At 42.0% G+C, this 19,298-nt stretch overlaps 1 protein-coding gene across 1 annotated transcript in view; it reads right to left on the bottom strand.

The window, feature by feature from the left end:
* PARD3B (par-3 family cell polarity regulator beta) overlaps nucleotides 1–18,495 on the bottom strand; it is a 1,021,377-nt gene extending 1,002,882 nt beyond the window's left edge. Inside the window, exon 1 of the mRNA XM_024738381.1 lies at nucleotides 18,376–18,495. Coding sequence (XP_024594149.1) covers nucleotides 18,376–18,495 — 120 coding nt within the window. The remainder of the gene's footprint in view (nucleotides 1–18,375) is intronic.
* Nucleotides 18,496–19,298: the final 803 nt, after the last annotated feature.

The following is a 19,298-nucleotide window of genomic DNA, read 5'->3' as shown; positions in this document are numbered from 1 at the left end:
AGACCTTTCCTGGACTCAGCCTGACCTTTTCAGTTCTACCTACATGTAGTCACAGCAATAATGATTACAAACACGTTATTTAACTCAGGGAAGTAATAAAATACCACAGGCCTAAACCTTTATTAGTTCATGTTTCAATATTTCAGAGTTCATAATAATTTGATTTGAATGGAAATTTATGCTCTAGCTACTCATTCACTCATATGCTTTATTAAGTGCTTTCTGTATGCATAGTGCTATTTAAGGCATTATGATGGATTAAAACAAACAAGCAAACAGAAAACAAAGCATTTTGCTTTCAAGGAGGTTACAATCTAATTAGGGAGATGAGTTATGTATCTCTCAGAAAAATTCATTTTTCAAATAAATTAAAGATGCAAACAGAATTTCAAGGGCTTAACTTTACTTAAGGAAGTGAAAACTATTAAGAGAGAGTTAGGGCTCTGAAATTGTTTGTATGGAAATATACGCTGTTAATTGTACATGAGTCATTTATTCATCATACATCATCAACAGAGGCCCCTAAAAGACCACTCCCTGGCAACTTGTAGAAGTGAATACTTAGAAATGTATATTTGCAAGTCATAAATGAGACAGTAAAAAAAAAAAAAAAAAAGTAGCTAGGGAGAGCCTTAGAAATAAGTTACTCTATGTCCAAGGTCTTGAGATTCAAAGGCATTGCCCATGGTTTCAGAGGTAATTCACATAAACAGAAGTGCTGGGCTACACCCCAAGGCCCCAGACACCAAATGCAGTGCTTCTCCCAAAAGCCCACATGAAGCTGTTTGACTTTCTTGGCCAGCCAGTCTAAGTGAGTAGATGTTCTACTCCAGAATATTGCCTGAAGTAGTAGAAACAAAGCATACAGAAATCAGAGCTCATACCAACAGGATTTAAGTGTCTCAGTCACAACAGCTAACTGTTTGATCTTCAGTGTTTCCCCTCCAATCCACCCTGTACACTGGGCCCTGGTCAATCCACCTAAAAAGACTGCCTTTACCATGTCATGATCACTGCTTTCCCTTGCCTTTGAGTAAAACTCCTATCCAGGCAATCAAGACTCTCAACATTCTCAAGGTTCTAAAGCCACAATGTTCTCAACTACCTGTCCTTGGAAACTGAACCCCCTGTTCCAGCCAGATGGAGATAATCCTGATGAGGATGACAAAGAAGCTGTCAGACTTCATTCTACCCACTGTTCTTTGCCAGGCTCATCATAAAAAGAGGCACAAAGCAGTGTACTTGTCTTTCCAACATCAACCCTAATGGTAAGGTATGGTCTGGCCCTGCCTCCTAAACACAGCCAAATTGTTTCTACTTCCCACCTACACCACCTCTTGGGAGTAATGAATTCATCAAGTGTACCAGACACTCTTTGGGGACAAGGTTTGCCTCACTCAGAGTACAAAAAGTTCTCTCTCACACAGGGATCTGAGCTCACTGCTTCACTGTACATACTATAGTCTTCATCTCTAAGATCTCATCCCCTTCCCGACTTTGTCTTCTCAAAAGAGGCCCAATATTTTGACTTCCTCAGCACTGAGCACCAGACAAGCCCCCAGCCCTACGATCACCCGAACCGCTACTCTGAGTCCCCGTATAGCCCCATTATAAACTTTACCACTCACTTTAAAATCTCAACTCAATACTGCAGGCCAAAGACAGAAAATCATGGCAAACATGCAGGAAAAAGGTTTTGTTTTTTTACACTATTGTAATAGTGCTTAATCTCTTGATCTTCGAGGTTGCAGCAGCAAGTGGCCCAAGGTACACAGAAGCACTCCCACATTAACTATCATCTTGTCGCTTTTTGCCCAAACATGGACTTTTCTTAGTGTTCTCACCGGCTCCCCTTCCCAATTCATTTTCATCATCACTGCATGGAATAATCTAAAGTAATATTCAAAACTGTATTCCTCATGGTGTGAAAGCCGAAGGGAACAAACTCAAATGTCTCTCCGTTTTTAGTTGCAAAGACATGTACTAAATACCTTATTATGCAACTGTCCACCTGAGCAACATAACCATAACCAAGAATGTCAGGCACACCAGCCAAGACTGTTCACTACATCTGCAGGATGTTCACTCCGTACCAAGGTCCACAGTCCACAGCCCACATTCTCCAATTAATAATCACATGGGTGTCTATCATCTGACGATCACTGCTCTATTACACATCTTGTCCTTTCAACCTATATGTTAATATTTATCCCCAATATTATTTACACATTTATAACAAATCTACTCTCCATGAAGCAGAGTTTACAGAAAGGCATGGTGATTTTTAAACAGCATCTAAATCGTAGCAAAGAGATGTCCTACTATAAAGTAAAGATGAATGATCACCACCTTTCGTTTTTAAAAAAAAAATAAAAGATATGAACTGTACACATGCAGCCAATCAGTGATATTTAAATAAGGTCCTTTAAAGAGAGTCTAAACATGTAAACTGTGCAGTGAAAGCAAAAAAGGTGAGGCTGCCCAACCTCAGGTGGAAGCTCCAGTTCAGCACCACCACTCCCAATGTACAGTGGATGGCTGATGAAAAAAAATACTCCCATTTAAATACTGATATCTTTGGAATGCTATTTTAAATAGTGATATGTTCCTTTGGGTTATAAAATACAAAACAATGTCCCTAACTTTTGTTGTCTTTTTTTTTTTGTTAATCAAATTTCAATCATTTCTTGTAGTCATCTAATCCAGGGAGGCTGTTTGCTGTTTTCCTATTCTAAGCATACTAATAGTAGAATGCCCCAAATGCAGACTTAAAATATCTCTGTTACCAGAAAAGGACCATAATCTACTCCTACCTTCTGTTGTCAGACCCTAAACAGGTTCCCAGTCAATGACAAAACAGTCTTCCTTCCCAACCTTAGTTTCATGTCAACTGATCTGTTTATTTCTTTTGTATTTTTTTATTAGTTATTTCTTTAAAATAAAATAAAATAAAATCTTGGGTACAGGCTATGGGGAAAATTTTTTTTGAAATATAGTAAATAGTTTTGTGGACCAAGGGAAATAACCTTTACCCACCTAAGGAAACAGTGACTAAACTCACTGTGAAGATGCTTCCTAACACTATACTCCAGTGAACAGTTCTCAAGTGAGGACTACGCACCCCTGGAGGTATCAAGACCTTCTCAGGAGTTCCACAAGGCCAAAGCCAGAAAGGTATTTACATATTTTATTTGTCCTTTCACAAATTTGCAGTAATATTTTAAATCTTTTCAAGGATATTTCTAAATGTTCAAATATATCAAACTATAACTTAGAATTTAATATTTCTAAAAATTTTTTAAAGTATAACTTTTTTAGATTTAAAGATGGATCACTGATTTAAAAGAGGAGATTAGATACTTCAAACCCATTAAGGTGGCTATAATATTTTAAACACACACAGAAAAATAACAAATGTTGGCAGGGATGTGGAGAAATTGGAACCCTTGTGCACTGCTTGTGGGAATATCAAATGATGTAGCCACTATGGAAAAAATTATGGTGGTTCCTCAAGAAATTAAACATAAAACTACCATATAATCCAGCAATTCCATTTCTGGATATACACTCAAAAGAACTGAAAGCAAGTACTCAGATATTTGTACACCTATGTTCATAGAGCATATTCAAAATAGCCAAAAGGTAGAAGCAACCCAAGTGTCCATCAATGGATGAATAGATAAACAATGGATAAAACGTGGTATATACCTATAGTGGAAAAGAATCTAAAGCTCTACACCTGAAACTAACACAATATTGTACATCACCTATAATTCAGTAATTTTTTTAAAAAAATCAAGAAGCACACACAAAAAATGTGGTGTATGGTATATACATACAATGGACTATTATTAAAACCTAAAAAGGAAGGAAATTCTGATATAGGCTGCAACATACATGAACCTTGAAGACATTATGCTAAATGAAATAAGCCAGCCTCAAAGGACAAATGTTGTATGATTTCACTTACATGAGGTACCTAGAATAGTAAAATTCGAAGAGACAGAAGGTAGAATGGTGATTACCAGGGACTGGGGGAAAGGGAGAAATGGGGAGTTAATGTTTACTAGGTATGAAGTTTCAATTTGGGAAGATGAAAAGGTTCTGGAGGTGGATGGTGGTGATGGATGCACAGCAATGTGAATGTACTTAATGCCACACAACTGTATATTTAAGAACAGTTAAAAAGATAAATTTTATGTTAGGTATATTTTACAACAATAAAAAATTCAACATATAAAAAAGGGGGATTAGAAAACCTCCTTCTTCAACCCACCACAGCTGTACTATCTAAACTTAAGGATATTTTTAAAAGATGAAACTGACACACCAGAGGTCTCTGATTCATAGAAGGGAAAACTCTACCAAAAGAAAAAAAAAAGGTGCAAAACTGTGAATAGACAAAAACATGAAAGTTATCATTTTTTCGACCTCAAAGATACTGGTAATTTACATTATTGTGTCTAATGCAACAGAACATTTTCAAATAGTTGTAGTATCATTTTGAAATTAAGCACCTAGAATTTAAAGAAAAAGGAAGTGAATATTTTTAAATGCAGGCATAATGAACATTTTAAAAGCCAAATATTTTAACAGCTTTTCAAACTAGAAATGAAAAAAGCTACTGAAGCACTTTACAGGGTAAGCTATTGTATTGCGTTAGCTAACTAAGAAAGCCTTATACAACTGAGATTGCTGAATGCCTACTGGATAAGTCAGTTAAAAAAAAATAAAATAAAATAAGGTATGACAGTGCCAGTTTCCAATGACAATGGAACTCCTCCAATGAAACAGCTGGCTACAAATGTGAAGACTGAGTTAATATCCCACCTGCAGAATTGTACTTTTGTCTTACACATGGATTGATCTACAGGTGTAACTGAACTTGCTGTTTCTTTTGTATGAGATGACTACTTGGTGCTGATACTAACTGAAGAATTTTTTGGTATGTGAATGCCTGACAATAAACACTAGCACTGAAACAGTCAACATGTTGAATAACTTTTTGGAATCCCACAGTTTATCCTTGGAACAAGTATGTTGACACTTGCACTCCCGGTGCAAAGGCAGTGGTGGGTAAAATGGCAGGTGCCTTAGCTTGAATCAAGGCAGTAACAGTACTAGAAATCCCTGTATTCTTCAGTGCCACTCACTCATTTGCATTTTTTAAAAAAACAGTCAATTTAACTTAAGAATGCCCTTGACGAAGCAATAAAAATGTTATTAATTTTTGACCCTTGATTCACATCTTTTTGACACTGGATGTGAAGATTAGAAAGTCCACATAAAGCACTCCTGCATAATGACATGCAATGTTACCTCAGCAAAAGCACTCATGATTGATCGAGTTGAGTTGAACTAACTGTTTTTTTTCATGGAGCACCATTTTCATTTCAGAGAATGACCGACAGACAAACTATGATCATTCATACTTCACCTTTTGGCATTTTTCACATCAAGAACAAATGATGTGAACCTGAGCACTTCGTGGAAAACAAATGACTGTATTTGTTGCCAATAATAAAGGAAAAATTAAAATTTTAGAAAACTGTAACAACTACTGTGAGCTTGATAGTTTCCCAATACTTACACTTTCCTGATGAAATTGATGGTAATGTCAATGTATGTGGTTTTGAAATTGTGTAACTAAAGGTGCCAACGTTTGGGAGACTGGCATAACTCAGTGAACCAATGTTTTCCAAACGACCAATGTATGATGTTAGAACGTTGCACATGGATAGAAGATCTATTCAAAGTACAACACAAATGAATGAATTATAACAGAGTACAAAAATTTTCTTGGCGTGATTTCAGATTCCACATTACAACTAATCTTTAAAACCCTATTGAGGTGTCATCCCCATGATTATGTTATGTTATGTAAGATTCCGTCTTGCTAGCCATCATGCTTTAGAGATCCTCCTTGCTGGCTTGATGAAGTAATCAGCCAGGATGGGACGTTCCACATGATATGGAACTGCAAGTGATCTCTAGGAAAGGAAGGTGACCTCTAGGAGCTGAGAGCTCCAGCTCATAGCCAGTAAAAGCTAGGGCTTTCAGTCCTACAGCTACAAGGAATGAATTCTGCCAACCACCTGAGTGAGCTCAGAATCCAATTCTTTCCAGTCAAGCCTCCTGAGAATGCAGCCTAGCTTTCATCTCTATCGTAGCTGGTGAGACTCGAAGAAGAGGACTCGGCTAAGTGGTACCAAGGTTCCTGACCCATAGAAACTGTGATATGATAGATGTATGAGAAAGGAAGAAAAATGGAAACAAACCATCACTATCGTATCTACATGTAGCATAGAGAAAGCTTATCTATAAGCACCTGGAAAAGCTTTTAAAATGCTCCTCCTTCTTCCAGCTACTTATCTATGTGAGGCAGGATTTTCTTCATATATTTCAACCAAAACAACATATTGCAACAGACTGAACAAGCAAGCAGGCACATTTGAGAATCCAGCTATCTAATAAGCAAGCATCAAAGAGATTGGCAAAAATGTTACACGGTGCCACTCTTCTCAATAAATTTTTTCTTTTCCTTTGAAATATATAGTTATTTTCATGACAACAAGTAATCTTGTGAAGGGATCGTTATCCTAAATCAATTAAATATATTTTTTAATTTCTCAGTTAATTTAATTTCTGATATGGTAAATATAGATAGGTACAATCCGCATAGAAAAGCTCTTTCAGGTCCTGTAAAACAGAAGAGTCAATAAGGGCGTTGAAACCAGCAAGTCTGAGAACTGCTGCAATGTATCTATTTCCTCTATCTCTGCTTCCATGCGTCTATTTCCTTTATCTCTCCCCCTCCCTTCTTCCATTTATCTAGATTTTATCCATTTTTCACATTGGGCCATTCCAGGCAACTGTGAGTTCTCTCCCTTAATGCGTGGAGAACTCATGTGGCCCCCTGGCTGTTGCTTTCTTTTCAGTAAGTATACACTTCTCTCCAACTGGATTGTGAAGCCCTGAAGGAAAGGGACTGTGTACAGCACAGAATAGGTGCTCAAAAACTCTCTAATTATACACTGAAGAGGAATTCAATTCATACAGGCCCCTGGGCTTCACCAATGCTGGAGGAAACCAGAACACAAAGGGCGTGGGATGAGGCGGGATTTAAGACAAACATGAGTCTCAATAAGGTACCTGAAGAGGCAGCTAAGAACAAGGGCATTGATACTGAAATGCAGTGAAAGTAGCAGCAAGTGATATCAGACCAAAAGACCTTTACTTTTCAATAAAACAGGAAGCAAGTTATCTGTGGACCATTTTGGAGCAAAAACTTGAGGAATAAAGAGAGCAACACTATGGGGAAGGCAACAGGGAATCAACAGAATTTTCTCAATGTCTTATTGTAAAAGCAGTGAAAATGCATTAAAATGCATTAAACTGAATAGCAATTGTTATGAACTGAACATAACAATTCAGCCCCGCCCCCCAAGGCTATGTTGAAGTCCCTTGGTACCTTGTGAATGTGACCTTATTTAGAAACAAGGTCTTACAGATGTAAATATCTTAAGTGAGGTCATTAGGGTGAGCCCTAATCTGATGTGATTTGTGTTTTTATAAGAAGAGAAGAGACCCAGAGGGAAGATGTAAAGATGAAGGCAGAGCCTGGAGTTATGCTGCCACAAGCTGAGGAATGTCTGGGCCCAAAAGAAGCTGGAAGGGGCAAGGAAGGCTCCTCTCTGGAGGCTTCCAAGGGGGCATGAGCCTGCCAACACATTGATTTTGAACCTCTAGGCTCCAGAGCTGCGAAAAAAAATTGGTTGTTTTAAGCCACCCAGTGAAAAAAAATTGGTTGTTTTAAGCCACCCGGTTTGGCCACCCAGCTTGTGGTACTTTGCCACTGTGGTCCTAGGAAACAAATACAGCAACAGAAGGCTTCACTGTCCATAGTCACAGTCCCACGTAGCCCTCCCTGCTCACCCACAGACAAAAGTGAAAGAAAAGGCAGAAAGATCTGAAATGCAAATTTAGTAGGAGCAACCAAAAAAAAAGTTTTGTTTTGTTTTTTTTACTAGAGATTTCCGAAGTGCAGTTTTGTTTTTTTAAGGTTCTGGGAAAATGTCTCTGATCAAACACTGCTGTCAAAACTCAAGCCCACTGAATCTCTATAAATGTGCCTATAAATACAGACAAGGATTATTTATCCATCTTGCATTTCCTCAACCCTTTGCTACAAAAGGAAGTAATCCAGAACCTAATATTTAAAGTTACCAATACTATGACTATGTCATGATGAAAGAAATACGGGAGGGCAAGTGAAACTCTTTCAATTTCTCCAAGATTTTATCAAGCCACCTGCACTTCTGGGCCAAGGTGACTCTGAGCTCACGTGCCGGCCATTCACAAGTGTCAAGATCTTATAAATCTTATCTGTATGAGATACTTGGCATTAAAGCCCATAGACTGTAATTTAAACCCTTTTAACACATACCTGATGTTAGGAATTTATCTTCAGCCTCACACTTTATCTCAACCCAGAAAAACAATGGGACCCTGTGGAGATTTCTAGAGTCATCTGACTTGATGATCCATCCAGGACTCCCTAAACATCAGGTAGCCCCAGTGGTTTTCTAACTATGGTCCCTAACCCATTAGTGGGCAGTGAAATCAATTCGGTATCTCCCAACTTCATTTTTTAAAAAACAATAGAATAAAAAATAAGAGGGCATCATTTATAATAAGGGTAAGCATCCTCCTGAAACTTATTTCATTTGAATACATGTGTTGTTGGTACTGGGTCATAAAGAAAAAACCATTACTGCTGTATTTATCAGTCCATGTCCTGGCAGGAAACAGATGGTTCGCTCAAATTAGGCACTTAGAAGTTTAATAAAGAAACTATTTATAAAGGTTTGCCCAGGGTTAAGGGAAAACATTAAGGGATAGCACTCCTAAGTACTGAGGCCTTGCCATCACCTGGTACCCAAGGGGCCAGGGAAAGGAGTGGATGCAATACAGCGGAGAGAGGCATGCAGGGAGGGCTGCCTGATGGGAGCTGTGTCCTTTGGTAAAGGGAAGCTGCCAACCCACAATGACGTGGCAAGAAGGGAGCTGCCTCGCGCTGGGACCTCTCCCATGGCTGACCCCAACTAGACACCAGATAGCAAGAGAGTTTACACTGCTCAGCCTCCCAGGTCACAGGCGTGGGTCTGGAGGGGCAAACAGAGGGCTTTCAGCCACTGTGACTCCATCACAAAACTCTGGAAGCCACCAATATAGTTCACACCATCATCAACTCAGTCTGACCACTTTTACTTCTGGATGCCACATTTTTTCCACATCTGCCCTCAATCCCAATCTTGAATCAAGGCTCTAATCCAATGTCAAAACGCTGATGCAAAAGACTGGCGCTTTTATGAACTCATGATTTATGATCTCAGCTGGGCCCTCAAACACTCCCTGGCAAGCCTCTCATCCACGCTCAGCCTCCCACCTCTCCTACCCCCACCTACGGGGCTCCTGGAGGGCACAGACCGTGTCCCACTGGTCTCCGATCCCCAGGCCGCAATGCCTGGAATGCAGGTGGAGTCACTGAAGTGTCCATTAAGATCCCCAGGCCGCAATGCCTGGAATGCAGGTGGAGTCACTGAAGTGTCCATTAATGGTGAACAGGGAAGCCTCAGGCGGCTCCCTCTCCCTCATTTCCACCCATACTTCCCTTGCCACAGAGGGTCAGCTCCTAAGTCTCATTTCTTGGCCCCTGAAGTTTCCAAGCCCATTTCCTCTTCTGCTTCAATATGTCTAACCTCCACTTCCACAGCCAGGGTGTGGACCAGTTCTCCACCTCCAGTCCCAGCTCCCTTTGTCTCCATCCTCCAGGATAATCGACAGAGAAAAGAAAACCAAACACTATCACCACCCCACCCGGAGCGCCTCACTGGGTCCTCATGCTCTTAAGGCAGTCATAGTGAAGGCCTCCTGGCCTGGACCCGGCCTCCCCGTTATAGCCTCCTTCCTCCCCTTCCCTCCCACAGTCAGCCTGAGGAAACTTTCCATAATGCCATTCTCTTCCCACACCCCCCGGAAACCTGGTACACCTTCAGTCAGAGGCAGACTGCTTCTCTCTCCCATCCTGTCTCTCCAGTACCCTCCTCACCCTTACTGCCCTGCAGATGTCCGTTCCCTTCCCAGGTATAACTCCCAGTGAAACTGGCATGACTTCCCCATCTCTCCCTGCTCCAAAGTCAAAGTCAACCACTCCCTCTGTCCACCACCCCAGGGCCCCTCTACCACACTGTGTTGCTTATTTACATTCTTTTCTCTGCCCTTTTAGTCTGTAAAACTGATGGAGCAGGGACTATGCCTTATTTTATGCTGTATCTCCAGCACAAAACACAATGCTTGACCCAATGTCACTCCGTAAAATCTTCTCTGAAGTGACATTTGGATTGTTAAAAGCAACTGTAGCAAAGCATCCACTACTGGGGGCTCTGACTAAGCCCTCGCTGAATACGCGACATACTTTTTCAAGTAAGAGGTTGCAGTCATTACCCATCATTCTTAAGTCAGGTTCCCCACTATCTCCACATCCCTTCCCCAAAATAGGCCATCTATCTATAAATAGGGAAGAGTACAAATTATGTCTAGATATCCCTTGTCAGAAGCCCATCTTTGCTTAGAGGTTACTCTTTCTAGGGTTCGTGTCTATAAATAAAAAGAACAGTAGCGAGACTTGCTCTAAATCTCCCTAAAAAGGTTTCAGAAGTCTATTATCAGAGCTCCCCACATACCCTTAACTTCTGCCTCAAATGAAGCAATAGAATGCGTCTGATCATTTCCCCTGCCAGTGTGGTTCTCTGGTCTTGCTGAGAGTGGTTTAGCCAAAGAGTTGCAGACATCTCTTCTGTTATCTGCCTCCATCACCAAGTGATGCCCCACCAGCTCCTCCTCCAGGGCCCAGGACCACCTGATGAGTTTAAGAGCCTCACCCGAGGCAGAGGACACGCGCAGGATGGGGCGTATTTACCTGGATGATACTTGGCACTGCATCTGATAGAGACTAACTTTACAGTGAAACCTTTTTAAACATCCTGTCCTCTTGGTATCCCACAATTCCATCTCATTGCAACCCAAAGAGCGAGAGTCCGGCAATCAGAAGAACAGTGGGGCCCCGAGATGGGAGGCAGACCTCATTCGGCAGCCCCAAGATGCAGATACAGTGCCTTTCAAAAATAATGGATCCGGGCTTCCCTGGTGGCGCAGTCGTTGACAGTCCGCCTGCCGATGCAGGGGACATGGGTCCGTGCCCCGGTCCGTGAGGATCCCACATGCCGCAGAGCGGCTGGGCCCGTGAGCCATGGCCACTGAGCCTGAACGTCCGGAGCCTGTGCTCCGCAACGGGAGAGACCACAACAGTGAGATGCCCACGTACCGCAAAAAAAAAAATAACGGATCCACCCAAATTGAGATAGTCCACAATCATTTTTAAAATCCACATGAAATTAATGAATAAAATGCTGAAAATCAAACATTGTTCAAATATATGGGACAGCATGGCACAAATCTTCATGAAACAAAAACATATGATGTTCCTTCACTGACAATCCAGAACTGCCAAGTACTCAGTCTCAAAACTCTACAAAGTGTCAGAATTTGAAGCTGTTATTAAAGACAATCAGTGTGGCAGATATAATGGACCACTAAACTACTGCCTACAGCACATGTGGATGTGATGAGGTATCGGAAGATAATCAAGAGAAAAGTTGCATTTAGACTTTCTTTTTAAAACTACACCACAAATAAAGATTTCAAACTTACAAAACATTGTGTTGAATACAAGGTCATTTTCATTTTTGTGAAAGAAAACGATGTGAAATTTGATATAATTTAACGAGCATCTCTGGTATACATACTATATATCAGGTACTGTGCTAAAAATTGGGATAGGAAAATAAATAAGACTCATTCTTTGTTCTTGAATAGTCCACAGTAGAGTAAGGGAGACAAAATGATTGCAGTATGTGGCAGAGCCCAGCTAGTCGCTCTCCTATGTCCAAGGGGACTACTTTCCCAGACCGTTGCATCTAGACGGTGCACATGGCCGGTCTCACCAGTAGCGCGCTGACACAAAAGTGATGTCTGCCACTTCCAGGCCAGACCCCACGCCTCCTGTGGCATCCTCCACACTCTCTTTGTTCATCAGTTAGCACAGTGCAGGGGATCTGCAGAAAATGCCAAAGCCAAAAGGAACAGTGGGCAGCTGGTTGTATGGGTCAGAGCCCGCACCTCCCGCCCAGAAAGAGAACCCTTTGCTGGGATAAACCACTGTCCTTCGGGGGCTGTCTATTAAGTTGCTAGACCCGGACCAATAGACAGTATAATGTAAGATGTAGTTTTCAAAACGAAAGCACAGCATAGGGAGCTCTAGGAACACAAGAATGTGGCCCCCCAAGTGATGGTGACGGGGAAAGGGAGGGAGGGAATTCCTAGAGAAGAGGCAACTGGAGACTCATCCCAAAAGATGAGCAGGATTTACCTGGGGTGGGGGAAAATGTGACAGAATACTATGTTGCACGTACGAATTTAAAGGGTACAAAGGAATAGAGAAGATACTGGACCGGTAAGCAAAGTGGGTTTTCACCTAAAAGCAATGTAGAGCCATTCAAATACTCCCAGCAATACTCCAGACATGATCAGATTTGCAGCTGTGAAGTCCTCAATGGAGAACAGTTTGGAAGAGTTCGGAGCTAGGAAAGGCAGAAAGGCCAGTTACTGGTCTGCTGCAGTTCCCCATGGTAGGAATGAGAAACGCAAGGTTTGGTGCAAAAAAGAGGAAGCAGATCAAAGAGGCAGCATGTAGAAGCATCAAAGGAACTTTCTGACCAACTAGACAAGTGGTAGAATACGGAGGATGAGAGGTCATCAAGGAATGAAGGATTTCCAGGTTTCTGGATTAGATAACCAGGTGAATGGTGGCACCAGAAATGGAGAAACAGGCTCCAGAAGAATGCAGAGAAGCAGATGTACAGAGAACAGGCTGGGCTCGAACTGTACGTGGGACATCAAGGAGGTGAAGTCCACAGGCTGGTGGATATTGAGTTCTATAGTAAGTACAAGGCTAGGGGTGTGTGCTTGAGGGTAGCTGAAGCCATGGAATGGATGAGATCCGACTGAAAGAAAGGCCAGAACCCTGAGCCGCCAGCACAAAAGGAAACAGTATTGAGAGCACCTGCAAAGACAAAGAAGAGAAAGACATGTTTAAAAATCCTGGAGGGGCTTCCTTGGTGGGGCAGTGGTTGAGAGTCCGCCTGCCAATGCAGGGGACACGGGTTCGTGCCCCGGTCCGGGAGGATCCCACATGCCGCGGAGCAGCTGGGTCCGTGAGCCATGGCCTCTGAGCCTGCGCGTCTGGAGCCTGTGCTCCGCAACAGGAGGGGCCACGGCAGTGGGAGGTCCGTGTACGGGGGAAAAAAAAAAAAAGCCTGGAAAGCTCATGGGTAAAGAGAGTTTTAAAAGATGAGGTATCATCAAAAATAAGGACTGAAAAGTAACCATGGGTTTTAGCTGTCAGATCTTAATAATCTTGTTGAGAGCATTTTAGCTGGAGAATAACTTACACTCAGCTATTGGGAAAGGTAATAATGGAGACTAGAGCATAATTATTCCTTCTATGAGGTGTCCTCAGCTCCAGGTGATGGTTGCCATGTGGGAAAGTAAAGCCCAGTATTCTCAGGGCTTCTGGTTGTTTTTTCCCTAAAAGAAGACAGAACTCTGGATTTTTCCATGAAATCTCAAAATATTTAAACATGGCAACTAAGTCAAAATATAACACTGAGCAGAACTTAAAAAACATGTCTGTGGGTCATAGCAGGCCCCAGGAGCCCTGTGTTTGCAAACTCAGAGGCTGCTCAATGCAAGTCAAGTAACAGAACCAAAACCAAGTTAGAAACATGTGCCTTGTTGATGGTGAGTCAGTCCTATCCACATGCTGGAAAGAATATCTAGTCCACACATTGGGAGAGGAGAGAACTGAATAGGAAATAAAGCACTCTAGTCAGTCAGTGCCCAATAAACTGAAAAGCATTCTGGGAATCCAGTGTGGTATACATCTAGCTTATGTGTACAGGAAACTTAAAATCTGGAAACGAGACATCCAAAGCTGAAAAATTCAGGAATTCAAGAATTCTAATTTATTCCTCCAGGTTAGTCCCATACAATATCATACCAGATTCTCATTACTGCACAGATTCTTACATTGATCTCACAGTTCATCAATATAGATAATTGCTCTTATCTTCATTCAGATCCAGGAAGCTGATCTCAACTTGCAAAACAAACAAATTATTCCAAATATCTGAATACAGAGGAGATACATTTTGAAAGTCAATCAGATGTTTCTTTACTTAAAAAAAAAAACTATCCTCATACATACAGATCCGCAAATCTTCTTAAAAATTCCATCATACCCACTACCCCATGAACTCAACGTTCATATTATCTCATTCAACTCCCGAACTCACACACACACACTATACACTCATTTACACTTTTGTTACTAAACAAATCTCTCCCTTATTTACTTACATATAAAATGAATGTTCAATTTAATAAGTTATTTGAGCACCTGCTGTGAGAATTCATTCAGGGTAGGAGTGGAAAGACAGTTGCTAATAACAGGTTGGTCCATAGGCGTCTAAGACATAGTATCTGCCATCAAATGAGTTTAATAATCAAATTAGTTCAGTGATACCAAAAGATTAGTGGTAGTAGATTAGTGGCTCTCAATCCTGGCTGGGCATTTGTATCATCTGGACTTTTTTTTTTTTTTTTTTTAAATACCTATGCCCATTCCAAACCCACTGAATGAGGATCTTAGAGAAAGGGACTCAGGCATTTGTATTATTTAAAATGTTAAATGTTAAAATTAGAGGTAACTAATGATCACCCAGGGTTGAGAGCCCTGCAGGATACGGCTCAATTACCCATTCATCTGTGACACGTAATTTTGATGATTAATTAACTAATTACTCAATGATCCCCACCTTGACTACTTAAGACCATCTCCTCTCCACTAACTACTTAACTGAACTGGATTTACAGCCTTGGACAATGACAAACTACCAGGCTCCAAAGACAAGCCACCCCATAATTCTTGCCCCTTGGTCAATTCACCTCACCAGGAGAGTTCATCAAATGGCAGGGAGGGGGAGGCCACAGGAACCTCAAAGTCCCAGATTTCAGAACATAATTAAAGCCTTCCCCAAAGCTCCCTCCGTCTCTTCAGCATCTTACCTACTTCTGGCCTTATCTGATGCTGATTCAGCTGGCTCCCCACATTCCACAAATACCAGTTTCCTTTGTTTCTTCTCAGTTGGAGGTGGCTACTTCTCTGCTGCTGCCCACAAAATCCAGAATGGCTTCCTTGGGCTTCACTTACCTTTCAGAGTGTACAAACCTCAACTCTATCCTCAATCTTGACATCTGCCTTTCTCCCATCTAAATTATTCAGGGCCCCGGAAGAAACGGGCTTAATTTACATTCATGTTCCCGCTAAACTTGTTTCTTTACCTCTTTACCCCTCTACCTGTATATCTCAGAGATCTTACCCAATTTTTCCATTTGTAATTAGACTGAGGAAGATCCTACATACTTGATGCAAATCCTGCAATACTTGTCACAGAAATTAGACTTCTCCCTATAACATAGAGACCTATACTGTAAAAGATAAAATCAAGAGGAGTTTGTGGATGTCCCATCCCTTTGCAAGAAACACAACTGCTATCATTAGGTTGACAGGTTACTGCAGCAGTTTGTAGATGGAATCGTCTTTTTAAAACAAACTCTAAAAAAATAAATTAGATAAATTACACTGCATAATGACCTACTAGCCTGTGTATTAATGACTGAGAGTAAGGACCTGGAGACATAGTTCCTGGGTTCAAATCCCAATTCCACCATGCACTAGTCATATTTCTGTGTTTCTTTTTCCCCCATCTGTAAAATGGGGATATTAGTACCTAGGTCATGGAGTCAGTCATTTAATATATGTAAGGCACCTAGAACAGTGCCTGCACCAAGTAAGCACAATTCATGTTTGTTGTTGTGTTATTACTACTGAGTAAGAGCTTAAAACTTTGCTGTCCAGGGAAACAAGCCTTTTAAATCTTTCACCTATTTAAAGACATTGAATTTATGCCAAACTGTTTTCCAAATTGAATTTTGACATTTCTGGTCTTTACCCATCATTTTCTAAATTCAATGGATAAAAGCATGGAATTTATCAGAGTATTTCTTGACATTTTAGTTCCATTAGGAATACCATTTAATATTAGTTAAGCCTTGTTATGATTACAATGCTATTTAAAATGAAACTATGAGAGAGGAATATTTTGGGAAGGAAAAACATCACTTGCCAGTTATTAAATTGAGATTTTAAAAGCCGAAGAAGGGAGGGAGAATTTTTAAGTTGCAGATGGCCTTTAAATGTCACATTCACCAATATATAAACGTAAACACAGAAAAATGTAATGTCTGGTAATAACAGTAAACTGATCAATACAATTATATTATGGGATATGTGATATTATAAATTATACTTTCAGTCCAGAATATCAATAGCTTTTTAACACCTTTTAAGATCAAATTACAATGCATTAAATATCATACAGTTAGTTCCCCATGTGTTATTTATAAGCTTATAGCTTACTTCTATTACTTGGACAGCTCCAAGTATTAAACTTCTAAATATACAAAGTTTTAGAGATAAATTATTTTTAATAACAATTAAAAATAAGTTTATCATCTCAATAAAGCAACCCTTCAATGAGATCTACTTTAATAATTTGCCTAGAATAACACTGTTAGGTTTAACCCTAGCTTACTTTAGGGAAATATGATTTCAAGGACAACTGGTTACTTGTGTAAACCTCAGTTTTCAACTGGATTACACAATATAATCAGTACACTACTGTAACAATGGAAGAAAAACCATTGGGTAAATACTCATACAGTCATACAGGCCACTTTGATTATTTTCTCTCTCTGCCTCAATTCCATTAGTAAAGAGTCCAGCTTCTGAGATTATATTTTAGATATTAACAGATCATTCACTATGCTCTTCTCCAACTCTTGGCTGTTCAAGGCAACATACACATGTATTTATCCAGGGTGGAATTTTTTCCTATATAATAATTCTTAGTGGAGGCACAGAGGTGCAAGAGATTTTCTTAAAAGCCTCAACTATATATTTAGAAGAAACACAATTACTTTTATGCCTTGCATAACCTAAAAGACATTAAAAGAAATTACATCTTTCCATTCTCGAAACTGGCCAACTCACCATTTCGACAGTTCTCACAGCACGAGAACAAATATTAAGAGAATCATTGGCCTCTAAAGCAAGAGTTTATGACTTGTCCTGTTTGAGGAGGATTTGGGGCGAACAAGATATCCCATTTGAGGATTCAAAAAAATAAAAAGATGCTCTTGGATGCCTTCATTTAAAATTTCCATTAAAGAAGAAACAGAGGCCCAGCATGTTACCCAAAAATACGAGTTCCAGAGGCCAGCTAGGTCTTCTGAACATTTAAGCGTGCATTGCACACTTAAAAACACTCTTCCAGAGTTCCACTTAATTTTCACTTGCTCCTGACTTCAGGGACAGAGCTGGGGACACTCTTTGTCATCATTTCAATAGTCACCCGGGACCTGACACAGCCCACACACTTAGTAAATGTTGATAGACTGTGTGGTGTTAAAGTAAAAATAGCAAAGTGCAGACTGGTGTAAGCACACAGCATCCTTCCACCTGAGCTCCTGCCTCAGTCACTGAGAGAAACCAGCTCACGGGGCTAAAATTCCAAGGGCTACATCAGTTATAACTTCCGAGTATCTGATACTTGAACCAATCAACTTTCTAACCCAAAGAGTAGGCGTAGGGCGGGCCTTAGCAGGTCAAAAATCACACCTGAGGTTAGCAGCACCTTCAAGCGTTCCCTTGAGATCTGTTCGCTCAAACAACTTCTAAAGCAGTGCTTGTCAAACTTCAGTGGCCAGTGCAATCACCTGAGAGCTTGTTTTAAAGCAGACTCTGAAGCCGTGGGCTTGGACTGGGTCACCAGATGGTGCCTTTCTAACGAGCCCCCGAGTGATTTTCATGCTGCGGTACCCACGCCACCCTTGGACAAGCAAGGCCCACAAACGCCCATAAACGCCCAGGTCAGTTATATTAGCAACATCCAGAAGTTGCGGCCACAGGTTGTGAAAAATCAGGTCGCCCAGGTGCTCTGCGTCCCCCAAGCGTCGCCACCCTGTCCTCGGGGCACCTGGCAGGTGCCGAGGCCGCGGAGCGCTCCCGGGGAGCCCACTCGCAGCCGCGCCCCCTCCTCCGCCCCTCCCGCGCGCTCCCCGCGCCGCGCCCACCTTCTCCCGGGTCTTCAGGTACCGCTGCAGCGCCTGCTGCGTGAGCTCCCGGACGTGCAGCTGGCCCTCCTTGCAGGGCACCACGATGCCGGTCCTGCCGAAGCACACGGTCACTTTCATCCTGGCCCCCGGCGACCACGCCGGGCTGGGCCGGGCCGAACAGGTGTCTGGGCCGGCCGGCGCGGCCCCACTCTTGCCGGCTCCCAACTCCTCCGCGGCGCGCCTCACTCTGGGCTCCCGCGGCCCCAGGGCCAGCCTGGGCCCGGCTCTTAAAGGGGCCGCGGCGCTCCCCGGGCCGCGCAGTACACTCGGCGGTTCGGGGCGGGGGCCGTGCGGGGCGGTAACCGGAGCCCGGAGACTTCGTCCCCTCCCTCGGTCTCTCCCTGACTCTGTCCCTCCTGCACACACATGGAGCTCTAGGGAATTGTAACGGGACCTCAGAGCTTCTCACCGGGGGATTGAAACCGGATCTCATAAAGCACACTCGAGGGAATAGCTGGGAGACTGCAGAGCTACACCCTTAAAACTAGGGGATTGGAGTAAGATTCTTGGAGAGCCCGGGAGCAGGTGCTTCTCGCCACGCCCACCAAAAATACCCCGAGGCGTGAAGGCTCACAGGTACTGTGCTGCTAGGGTGGCCACAGGGCCTGTTAGGAGCTTAGTCTGAAGCACAGCGTCGCATCTGCCCCCTGAAACTCTTTGATGGTAAAAATGAAGGGATTCTTGGAGGCAACGTGGCAGTGGAAACGGTTCCTTTTACGGAGAACACTCAGTTTTCCCCCCCGAGGTCACATCCCAGACCCAGTTATGATGGCGTATGTTCACATATATCCTTCTGAAATGTGCTTCCTGTTGTGCATTTGACTAGAAAAAAAAACATTTCAACACGTTTAGGCTCATGATTTGGCAGGTGTGTATCCATC

The sequence above is a fragment of the Neophocaena asiaeorientalis genome, unplaced genomic scaffold (assembly GCF_003031525.2).
Source record: "Neophocaena asiaeorientalis asiaeorientalis breed wild unplaced genomic scaffold, Neophocaena_asiaeorientalis_V1.1 scaffold258, whole genome shotgun sequence".
NCBI lineage: Eukaryota > Metazoa > Chordata > Mammalia > Artiodactyla > Phocoenidae > Neophocaena > Neophocaena asiaeorientalis.
This window is presented reverse-complemented; position numbering and strand designations above follow the sequence as displayed.